The sequence below is a fragment of the Heterodontus francisci genome, chromosome 11 (genome assembly GCF_036365525.1).
Source record: "Heterodontus francisci isolate sHetFra1 chromosome 11, sHetFra1.hap1, whole genome shotgun sequence".
NCBI lineage: Eukaryota > Metazoa > Chordata > Chondrichthyes > Heterodontiformes > Heterodontidae > Heterodontus > Heterodontus francisci.
In genome coordinates, this window is record NC_090381.1 from 90,572,194 (window position 1) to 90,584,725 (window position 12,532).

A 12,532-nucleotide genomic window follows, 5' to 3' on the forward strand; every position below is an offset into this window, starting at 1 on the left:
CATTAAATCAAGGCCCCATCTGCCTGCTCGGGTGAATGTAAAAGATTCCATGGCACTATTTTGAAGAACAGCAGTGGCGTTATCCCCGGTGTCCTGGTTAATATTTACCTTCAATCAATGTCGTAATAAAGAGATTATCTGGTCACTATTACCCAGATTGCTATCTGTGGGAGTTTGCTGTGTGCAACTTGGCTGCCGTGTTTCCAACATTACAACAGTAACTACACTTCAAAAGTATTCAGTTGGCTGTAAAGTGCTTTGTGATGTCCAGTGGTCGTGAGAGGCACTATATAAATGCAAGTCTTTCATTCCGTATTCTCTCTCCAGTTAAATATTATTTTGCTTTCTATTCTTCCCACTAAAGTGAATAACCTCACATTTTCCCATATTATAATCCAACTGTCAATTTTTTGCCCACTCACTTAACCTATCAATATCCCTTAGCAGACTTTGTGTCCTCCTCACATTCTCTCATCACCAGCAAATTTGGTTACATTATACTCGATCCCTTCATCCATGGCGTAAATTAAATAATAATATACAGTGCACCATGTTTAATACTTCTACAAATAATAGATATTAATACACTGTGCTCCTGGGGTTTAAAATGTCTATATATATTAAACAGTAATACACTGTTCTCCTGGGTTTGTACCCCTATACTGTACAACTGGACCATAATAGTCCGAGCATATAATAAATAATAATGCAAAATGCTACTTGGTTTAATACCCTGACATACACTATATAATAATACACTGCACTACTGAGGTCTAACATTCTTAGAAAAACACTACAAGCAAAAATACACTATGGTACTGAAACATAATAATTCTAAAGTATTAGTCTAAAATAACACCGTATTAATGTTTATGAAAATGAGCCCAATGAACAAGGAAATCAGTTTACCTGTGGATGGAATAAGAAACCAGGAGCAGGCTTCATGTACTTCTCCTTTAGTGCTTCAACTGGGTCAGAAAGTTTCCTTTTTTCCACTCTACTTTGACAAAATTATTAACAAAATTAACAAAATTAATCTCAGTTGATGAAAACATTTTGGAAAAACTACACAGAGGGCAATGCATTAGTTTACTGCCTGAACCAAAGCCATTTGTAACAGACAAGTCCAAAGTTTGATGCAAGAAAACCTATATAAATATTACTTTTGGTCATGGTAGCATGCTATTTTGTGCCTGTGATTCTCTTCACATTGATCTCAGGCAGATGATCAGATAGAGGTACCTACAGCAAATAAAGACTCTACCACATTGGAGAAGGGAATGAAAAGTTCATTGGGATGCTGCTTCATTGGGAACCGATTAGTACAGAGTTGCATTGGTAGATGCAGGGGAATGTTTCTTGTTCCTCTCTGCAGTGGAATGTTATCAGTATATGAAAATGTAAAAAGGGGAACAAAAAGCAATATTTTTAAATAAGAGAGCTTAAAAAATAAGAACAAAACTAGTCTACTTAGTCATAAACCAACAAACTCAAAGGTGTGGTAGGTAAGATAAATCCAAAATTACTAGAGAGCTTAATTGAACCAAATAATATTATGAGATGTAACAGTGTAGGGATGATATAATGTGCACTATTCCTTTAAGTAATGACAATAACTTGGAATTTATCTTGTGCAGCTACCTCCTATCACTGAAAGTAGCAGTTAGTATCTGAACTTGAAAAGGAGTGTGCTATCCAAGGCAGGAACAGGTTTTACTGGGATATTCTAGCCAATGAGAAGCCGAGTGTGATGCTTACCAAACATATAATGTGAAGCTGTCAGAGACAGCAGAATTATTGGGAACATGGTTTGAGTGGTTATTGAAAATTATAATTTTGCACTCAAAATGAAAGTAGACTCCGTGGAATTGCTCTATATTACTTTGAGATGCGGTATAACAATCCTCATTAGTTTTGTACATGTTCAACTAAATTCTCATTAAAGTGTCAAACCAAGTGCAACATGTTGTCTTACCTGTAAATAGGATCCATGAAGAAAGGGGTTGGTTTGGCATGCTGCAGAGAATGGTCTGAACTTTTGGCTTGCTCAACATTGGAATCCCTCCTCTCCCCAAACACGTGGTTTTTCCGTGGTTCTACCTGGGTGCTTGCACTGGCTCGGCTTCTGCTGCTCATGCTTAAATCCAGTGGTTGCTCTTCACTGGTATAATGGGAAGTCAGTGGCTTTAAGGTCACAGCTGGCATTAGTTTCTCTTCTTTGCGTTTGGTGGTGAGGTCAAATGGTGACTCAGGATTTCCACTCCTTAGCTTTCTCAGCTCACTTGGTGATTGCGGCTCTATTTTTAAAGGTACAGCACTCGAGTCTCTATCTGGGAATGGATACATTGGTTGAGAAAACGCAGGGAAAAATTGAAAGGGGAACATAGAGGGGTATGGCAGTGGCCCTACTTTTTTGTCTTGCATGCCAACAAGTCCAGTAGAGCCAAAGTATTTCTCAGCGATGGAAGCGATGGCCTTAATAGAATCATTAACAGCTCCTGTCACAGCAATCTGTTCATCCAGTGGAGGGGAAAAAAGTGAGTGGTTGGAAAAATCTTTCTTATTGTTGTTTATAGGGACTGCTTTCTGAGGGCTATTTACTTTGTCACCTGCAGTTTTGCCATTTTCTTTATTTTTCTCTTTGTCACTTTCAACGTCACTTTCCAAGTCAGATCCAGATGTTGTCTCTAGGTCACTACCACTGGGTGTGCTGACATCATCAAGGTCACTGCTTTCTGACTGGTCACTGGTTTTACCTCGCGGCTTCTCCTCAGATGACTTCTCGGATGGAACCTCAACTGGCCGGACTTCATCAGAGGATGACTGTCGATTTACTGCTTTCAAAATGTCAGGCGTGTTGTGTAGCATCTGTGATGATGCCAACAATTGGCTTTGGTGTTTGGTGTTCTGTTCAGTGCCTGATGGTCCTTTTACTGGTGAGCTAGCAGGTATCAATTGCGGTCTGTGGTAAAGCCCTGAAGGAAATAGACCAGGAAAGCTAAATGGAAAGCCAGGGGCTGCTGGAAAGGTTAGTCCAGCTGGGTGCCTATTTGCACCAAAATAGTCAGCAAGACCAGGATTGCTATGATTCATGTTAACCAAACCGGACTTATCCAGAGCTGGAGCATTTGCAAGGGTAATGCCTTGACCAAATAATCCCCCCGTGGTGAAATGGTTCTTCCCCTCACAGAATCGTCTATGCTTGTTTAATGAAGAGGTTGTACTGAACATTTGACCGCAGTCCTTGCATTTGATTTGCGTTCTGCAGTCAGCATGCATCCTTTTATGGCGGCATAGGTTTGAAAACTGCGTGTATGATTTGCGACAAACCTCACCTGTGTAGGAAAAGTGAAAACGTCAACTATGCAGCAATGTATAATCAAGCACTTGCACAGGTGGAGTAGTGATAATAATATAAATGACTTAGGACAAAGATTATCCAATGGAAGTCTGAGATACAGGCGATTTAATTTGATGCGTACAATTTTGTATCCATCAGACTGATACGTAAAACAGAACTATACAAGAGAAAATTCAACTTGAAAAATCATCAAACTTATAATTTGAACACAATTGCATTGCATGGAATATTTTTTACTGAGGGTTTTCACTTACTAGGAGGCCTCAGGTTTACTCCAGTGTTTTTGTAGGCCTTTCATGCCATGCTCTGTGTCACTAGGAGGATGGATGGGTGTTCGATTCACAGCCCACCACCAACTTTGGGAGGAAAATATGTGATTTGTTTTGCCTTATTTACTTTTGTGTGAATTTTGAAAGGGTTGGCATTCTCACATTAGGTGCAGCATCGATACAGAGTACTCTGTCCCAACATTAGGTTTTAGTCATCCTGTTGCCTCTGAGTTCAATGACCAGTTTAGTGCCATTGAGTGCCAAATAAAGGCCAGTTTTATTCTCTGTCTCTATGCCCACTGGGAACTGAATTGAATTGCCAAATATAACTCTTAGAGCCAGCAGATAGAGAAGATGTTAATCCTTTTGGGTTAGGCTCTATTAGAACCGAAAGATCCAACCCCCTGCATCACCCAATTCCTGACACCCCACTCCTAAGTACAACATTTTAATTTGTTCCTTGCATGTATTCTCAAAGGTCATTCTCTCCAACATGGTAGAGCAGAAAGTCCCATTCCACCCAGTTTAATGAATTAACTGCATCCATAAGGACCAGAGATGATGTGGCTGTTTTATTGCAGTGGTGGATCACATGGATTAGACTCTTGGTATTATCACTTGGGTGGTGTTCATGTATGAACCTTGTTTGGTTCAGGTGGACAAGCTTGGAGGTCACTAAATCTAGTTGCATGCCCAAGATTTCAACCAATGCTATTGAGCAAGAATATGAGCCTATAGGTTGTATATAAGGTGATGTCTTTTCCTCTTTGTGCCTGTTTGAGTTTGTGGCTGATTGGAACGACAACAGCAGTGCTTGGCTCCAAATTCACATTATGAAATAAAATGCATTTTTTGAATGGAACCAGCTGTTTTTTTTAAAGAATCCTGGAGCCTCTGTTGGTATCTTGGGATCTGCACTTGTTCATAGTGAATTGTTGCTGTATTCATACTCATCCCTTGCACATCAAAGAAGTAAAACAATGGGTATTGAGTGCTCTGAATCACTTGTCAACAACTATTTTTTAACATTTGTAAAAGACTGACAAAATATCACAATGCAATGATCCAGTCGCTATTTTAAGCAGAAAAGAAGGAAGCTGAATTGAATGTATCCCATCCTGCACTCTTAGTTCCCATGGACCAACAATCACGTCCTCTATTTCCCCTCTTACTGTTCCTGATGGTAGCCTTCCTGCGTTTGAACGTTTCTGTAACCTCATTAACATTAAATATTGAAGGATAAATAGAAAACACTGAAGGGTATTACAGATGTCATTGGGCTGAAGGAGGCTTTTTATATATTTCAATAAAAACACTACTAGCTCTCTGGTGATGACCCAAACAGGTCAAACTATCAACAGACTTAATATATAGTAATTATGCAACATATGTTTGTTTTTGCCTTTCACCTCAAACTAAGTACTAACCTAAAGAACTAGTAAAACCTGGCCAACAGTTTCAGAAAAGCTGAAACAGTGCCAGAAAAGCTGACCACTTTAAAAGAGCCTTGATGGTAAGCCTTGTGACATATGAAAACACACCATTAGACATAAAGTGCAGCTGAACACAGGCTGATCATAACTTGAGCTGCTTAAATATTTAGGGGAAAAAACTTAAAATACATGAAAGCGCAGTTTTTGGATGGTAAATTTAGAAGTTACTGAATTTAGAAATTACTTCGGGGCAGGGATGGAGGGGGAATGGGGGGATAGGAGTGCAGAGGGTATAAGATTTACTGTCTTGAAGTGTCTGGGATCAATTATCTTACCCCACAGAAATTTGTTTCACACTTTATTCAGTGCATTTTTCTGGCAATTTGGTGCCAATTGTAATTTTACCTTTCATGTCAAAAACTAATTTAAATTTTACCTGAAAGGGTTAAATACATTTTAAACATGAAAATGAAAGGTGATACATAGACCTCAATGCAACTTTGCAGGGTCCAGTTGATTTCATTGAGAATCTAACCCCAGGTGGATCAGGTTATTTTCTGAATTGGAACATATTCCAACACGTCTACAATATAGTCCTAACTGACAACGCATTCTACGTTCACAAGACAAAGCCAGCTCACTGTTCCTATTCTGAATCGCACAGCAGCCCAACGCAGGTGAGAGAAAGAAGGGATTATGATTTAACTACTTTAAATAAACAATTTGTAAATAGCCTGCAGCAGTGATGAGAATAAGTTGGTGTCATCAAAGCAAAACCTGAGAGCTGAGTCCCGTATGAAGGATCACACCTAAACATTAAGCTGAGTTTTCTTCTTTTACTTGTTGATCAACATGCAGTGTAAGTTCAAACAATTTGACTAGGCTTTTGTACTCGGCTGCTCATGGTTTTGCACCCATTTGGAGCACATATTGATTTTGTGCAATAATATAAAATGAGTGACAGTGAATCGGCAGCCTACTGGCTTCAATAGAAATAAAACCTGGGAGAGATATAAAACAGGCTGCCTATTTACTATCACCCTTTTTGCACTAACACACAGTCAAAATTCACATTAAGGGGAGGAAGATTGCAGGTTGATAAGTGGAGAAGCTGAAAATCTTGGCATTTGAGTTGTAAAACCTTAAAAAAAGAGGCTAGAAAGTACTGTGGCTGAATGCTGAAGCTCAGATGACATTATTCTGTCCGTTATGTTAATGGAGGCATTAACTTATTTAAAGTAAATTAATTATTACTGCTGTTAAAGTAGCCGACAAAGGCATGTTACACAAATAAATCAAGTGTTTGTCCATTATTATTGGCAACAGTGATTTTTAGGCCATATTACCCTTTTGACCCTGTTGAAAAGATTTATTTTCTAGTACTGTAAATAAAAACTATTACAGACTATAATCATTAAAAAAATAACTGAGATGTACATAATGGACTGAATTTTGTGCCCCCCTCTAAGGCGGATTCGCTGGTGTGGGGTGGGGTGGAGAATTACTGTGGAGTCGCCCGCTTCGAAACCCACAGTCGTGCCGCAGTGTCACGATTATATCAGAGACGGGGAAGTACCATGGCGGTATTGACGCCTCAACATGACATCAATCTAATTTCAATTTCTGAAATGCTGTTTAGCATTAATTTGAATGTAATCATTTTTGATTCTATGAATGGTTCGCAATTTTATGGGGGACATGCGGCAGTCATGTGCCTTCAGATTTGTGACCCTCAAAAGCTGGAGGCACCGAGTCAAGAGGCCTCAGTGCCGTGAAAGGGAAGGTAACCTGAGCATAGCAGCAAAGGGGAAGTGGGGGGTACAGCGGCCATTGCCGCTCTGTTGAATGTTCAAGGGGGTTCAGTATACCGGGGGTGCTCTGCAACGTGGATGTGTGTACCAGGGATGCTCTGCAGGGTGGATGTGTGTACCGGGGGTGCTCTGCAGGGGGGTTCTGTGTAACAGTGAGGTGCTCTGCAATAGTAGAGGTTGTTTGTGGGAAAGATGATAGACCAACAGTAACCTTTAGTCTTGAGGTACATCAGGCATCCAGACGAGCAAAGATTGACAAACATATTTGGCTGGACAGGCTCATTTCTGCATCTGAAGGGAGCTGAAGGCCCCAGGGCACCTGCCATGGGACTAATTCACCCTGTGTTTCTGGATCCCTTTGGCATGTTAAGTGGTGGTGGGCCCAAAAAGCAGCAGTGCTTAACCCTGAAGCTCCAAGATGTGAAAAGCAGCAGCCAGCCAGGCCAAGAAGGGCCCAAGTACGCCAGAGAATCTACAGGACTCGCATCACCTACTTTCAGATGTCCGAGCGACACCGTCAGCGAAGACTACGGCTCTCTAGGGAGGCTGCCACAAATATATGCGGCCTTCTGCAGGACAATTTGCAACCAATGGGATTTGGTGGTCACCCTATGCCTATGGCCCTAAAGATAACCGTGACACTCAACTTCTACACACTGGGAGTTTCCCAGGGATCCACCGGGGACACGTTTGGGGTCTCCCCAGCCTCAGCCCACTGCTGCAACAAGGAGGTAACCAATGCCCTGTTCAAGAGGGCCGATGATTATGTGCACTACTGGACAGAGCCAGACAGTCAGGCTGAGAGGGCCATCGGTTTCAAGGCCAAAGCTGGATTTCCCCAGGTGTAAGGTGTGATAGATTGCATGCATGTGGCCATCAAGGCTCCCACGGACCAACCTTCATCAACAGAAAGGGCTTCCATTGAATCAACATTCAACTGGTCTGTGATCACCAAAAGCATTTCCTGCAGTTGTGTTCTTGCTTCTCAGGAAACAACCATGATGCCTACATCCTTCAACAGTCCCAGGTGCCTCACCTTTTCAATCCACACTCTGACCCTCAAGGGTGGCTTCTCAAGGACAAGGGCTACCCATTGAAGACATGGGTTCTGACACCTATGGGAAACCCTCGCAATGCAGTGGAGCGACAATCGAGGAGGCCATTGGGCTACTGAAGATGAGGTTCCGCTGCCTTGATCGATCTGGTGGAGCCCTGCAGTATGCCCCACTGAGGGTTTTGTGTATTGTGGTGGTCTGCTGCGCTCTGCATAATCTAACAGTTCAGAAGGGAGAGGTCTTACATGAGGAAGACATATGTGAGCAACCAACATCCTCCAATGAAGACACAGAGGAGAGACAGGACCAAGCAGCTATGGAAGAAAACACAGCGATGGAGACCAGACATAGTGAGAGGAGGCAAAGGAGGCAAGAGACAACCTCATAATGACCTGCTTTCAGCCATCCTGATGCCTCCTCAAAGAGAATGCAATAATGACTGACCTTCATGCATGTAGTCTTCTGCCTCCTTCCCTTCTGTGTAACCTGAATGCAGAACAGCTACATTGTATGCTAGGACCATGGGAGAGCTTATGTTGATTAGGTCTTCAGTCACATTGCCATGTTAATAAGGTCTGTATTCACATTGGCACTACAATAAGGGGTATGTTGGAATTCAGTGGCTCACAATTAAGGAATGATGGAAGCTGGTTTTCACACAATGAAGGCTAATGATTGGCACAAAAAAGCATTTAATTAAATTGTACATAACATAGTTGCATCACCTGTGACTACCTGTGTGTGGCTAGGTGATTTTATTTTATATACGTTTGCGGGTGCTTCTACGCAGTGTGACCCTTGCGCTAGCAGCTGGGCTGGAGGCAGGCTGCTGATCAGGCCACCCCTTGGCCTTGGATAACTTCGGCAGCCGTCTTCTGGGTGTCTGAGGCCTGGCGGGCCCTGGCTGCCTGAGGGTTTCCTGCACTGGTGGAGGACTGTCCTCTGGAGCCGCAGCTGCTGGAGCTGGGCTCACTGGTGGAGGGGCTGAGGAGCCGCTGTTCACACTCTGAATGCCCTGAGGGGAGCCCCCAGATATGAAGGGCATCCTCTCCTCCTCCCTTTCAAGGCTCACTTGAACCTTCCTGCTTACCAGAGGACTAGGAGTGGAAAAGGTATCCAGGCTTCTGGTTCTTCTCTCGCCCTGCCACTGCTGATCTGAGATCATGGCCGAGGTGAGGCTTTGTAGGTTGTGGCAGATTTGTGGAATGTGGCTCTCCATGAGGATCGCTCATCTCTCGATGGATGAAGCCATACGCTTGCATGTCTGGGACAAGGCAGCAGCCATGGCATGGATGGACTCCTCCATCATCCGCTCAAGGCTGCGCATTGCCTCTGGCATCTCTGCCAGATGCTGCCTTACTCTCCCTGCAACTCTAACATGCCCTGTGTTGTTGACACCAGAGGCTCGTCATCATCCTGGGGCTCAGCATGGGCCTGGCCACCCACAGCCCTCTGACTGTCGGAGGCCTCGGCTGCCTCAGCCTCAGCCAGCTGCTCAGGCGCATGTGCAGTGCTCTCACCAGCTTGTGACCCTGATTCTAAAGCTGAGCAGTTACCCACCGAGGTGAAAGTATCTGAGCTGGTGGAAGGTGCAGGAAGAGTCATGGGATGGTGCATCCTCTGAGTTTTGCTCCTCCTCAAAGGTTGACAGGAGTCCCTCTGGGGCTGCAGTCACCTGCGAACGCCGACCTGCAAGATAAAAACATGTGTGGGTTAGGCTACACATATCCCATTATGGACAACATGCCAGAGGTGGCTCTCCATTATTAATGAATTTTTAGCTGATCAGCAATAATCAGTCTCTTGCGCAGGGACCTCGATCTCCCCATCTGATATAGCGCAACTGCCTTGGCACCCTGCTAGTTCGAGGACCTCTTCTTCAGCCTGGCTGAGAGGACACATGTCTGGCACTCAGCCACTGGTCCTAGCCACCATCCTCCTGTTATGGGCCCTCTTCTCCTGCAAGAGGAAGGATGTTACAATTATAAATTGACATACATTTCACCATGACCATTTTACTAACATGGGTCCCTTGTCAATAACTGGGGGATGTAATATATCTCATACTGACTCGCCCAGTCATGGGATTTACTTGGGCGGTGATATAAACGAGAGTGGCTTGTTTCACAGATGCAGTCGTGCATCTGTCATGAATCTGTTATTACCTCTCTCCCTTTAGAATAGCAGTGGCATGCTCGCCATGTGGCACACCGTATAATGACACCCAAATCACACATAGCAATTTTCGAATGTGGCACTTACCTTGGCTGAACACGGGAGGTCATTGACCCTTTTCCTGCACTGCACCCAGTTGCGTCGGGTTACCCCACAGCTGCTGACCCCTGCTGCAATCTCTATCCAGACATGCTTGGTCAGACAGGAGGACCTCTTCTTGCCATTGCTGGGGAAGAGGACCTCCCAACTTTCCCTTGCAGCCAGGAGGAGAATCAGCAGGGAGGCATCATCGAAGCATGGGGCCACCTTGCTCGGACGTCTGACATCCTCAGCAGTCTTCCCAGAGGTGTTGTTTGTTGAAGTTGCAAGTGATGTTAATTTAGAAATGTTTCCAATGAATCAACTGCTGTAGAATGCAAGGAAAAAGTGAATTCAGGCCTGGCAGGCTTTTAAAGATGGCGCCAGCACCTGCTCCGATATCAACTGACGCCATGATAGGCGTCTCACCTGGTGTCCCCATCATGTGATTGGAGTTGACGGCCGCCTCCATTATGTTAAATGGCCACTCTCCGCATAATCACGGTGGTGTGGCTGCTCACATGACACATGGGACCGTCACCATTTTGCACGCCCAGCGGGATCATTAAATTCAGCCCAATGTGCTTTTTCAGAACAGGCATAAAGAAACTAAATTTTGTACTCTCAAGTGGATCTGACTGACTCCCACTCAGGGGTTTGCATTCTATTAGATGCTTATTGATTAAGACTGTCATCTCCCACGGATGTTGTCAGCTCCAATATGGAAAGTGCAGATTTTCTTCCTGGTTACTGCATAGCAACAAAAGGACTTCCATCACAAGTGCACATACAAACTGAAAACATTTTCAAAAGAGACAGACCATAACCAGTTGCTGTTACCCATACACACAGGCCAATGTTCTGTATCACACATTACCAGTACATTGTATAATTTTGTAAAAACAATAAATAAATATCAAAACTTCAACTTCCTCCCTATTTTATTTCCAAACCTGGGCAATTCCATGAGTGCAGTGACAAAAATGCTCACATAAAGCCTTCACACGTGGGAACATCCTTTTCTTCATCTCACTCAGACTTGAAGTAAGTAAGGTTGTTGAAAGTAAGTCTTAACATAAGGAAATACTTGGAAATCTCCACACAGTTCATTTATTAAAAATTGTAATTTCGTAGTGTGTTTATTACAGGCACATGCCTATAACTATGACACTCAGACACTCATCTTAAAAGTTTTCTACCTCAAGTTTGTATGCAACCAACAGTGGTACTAAGTAACATCTGATTGATTGGCTTTGAAAACTCTACACCCACCCTATCTGATTGGTTCTGACAGTCTCCAGCACTGCCCCGCATCTGATCCTATCGTTTCCGTCAGTCTCCAACCAATTCGATTGGTTGATACTTCCAAACCCCAATCCAGAAAATCTAATTCATTTTGTGAAATATACATTAGTTCAAAATGCTGATGCTTGGCCTGTAATGGCTTAAGCTGTTTTGAAGAATTAAACTGACTGACATTACACAGAAAGCTTTGATCAGATGGAACGCAATTGCCTTTTCTGGATCTGTACATTCCTATGTTCCTATGTGCCCTATCATTGATATTCTAAAATAACTTTAATATTTGAAAAGGAGCTATATTTGACCCTCAGTATGCTTTAGCCCTTGGAAAAATCAGTCACAGGCTTATTTAGTGTCTATAGAAAGATACAGATGTAGATTTTTGATTTACTTGCTGCGCATAAAACCAGTGTTGCTGATCATCTACCTGTTATAGAACACCTCCCCACCCACACAATTTTAATTCCCATTGACTTAAGGAAAATAACAATTGATCAGTTTTGATAATGGGCATAATGATCCACAATGTCTTTGTTCCCAATTTTACAGGGAAATGGGAATCAATGTTCTGCATCAGTCACCCATCATCATAGTATCGTCATTTTATTCATTATTGTTGATTCCCAGCATATATCCCTTGAGGCATGGAGGTAGATTTTCACTTTAACACCCATTCTAGAAACCAACCAATTTTCATGTTACATTGAAATCAATGGAATCAAAAGTTGGCCAGTTTCATAATGGCTAACCAATCCACAATGCTAGTTTATTGCTGAGGCGTCAAGTAACAATCTCATAGCTTCTATTCTTTAAACATACCTCAGCTGTAAATTCTCTTTTACTAAGGAATACTCATAAATATGAGGGCAATTTCAATAAGGCTCCTCCACTAGAGTAGAGATTTGCTAGATAAAAACATAAGTCAGAGACAGCACTACAATGTTACATACATACGAACATATGAATTAGGAGCAGGAACGGGCCACTCGGCCCTTCGAGCCTGCTCAGCCATTCAATAAGTTCATGGCTGAACTGACTACTCCACATT

At 42.9% G+C, this 12,532-nt stretch overlaps 1 protein-coding gene across 8 annotated transcripts in view; it reads right to left on the reverse strand.

Moving 5' to 3' along the window:
* mecom (MDS1 and EVI1 complex locus) overlaps nucleotides 1-12,532 on the reverse strand; it is an 815,679-nt gene that overhangs the window by 52,299 nt on the left and 750,848 nt on the right. For 6 of the 8 annotated variants that reach the window (XM_068042482.1, XM_068042480.1, XM_068042488.1 and 3 more), the window contains 2 exons: nucleotides 1,976-3,335; nucleotides 910-1,000 (listed from right to left, as the gene is read on the reverse strand). In XM_068042482.1, coding sequence (XP_067898583.1) covers nucleotides 910-1,000; nucleotides 1,976-3,335 — 1,451 coding nt within the window. The remainder of the gene's footprint in view (nucleotides 1-909; nucleotides 1,001-1,975; nucleotides 3,336-12,532) is intronic. The other 2 variants (XM_068042483.1, XM_068042481.1) reach the window with 1 other exon arrangement.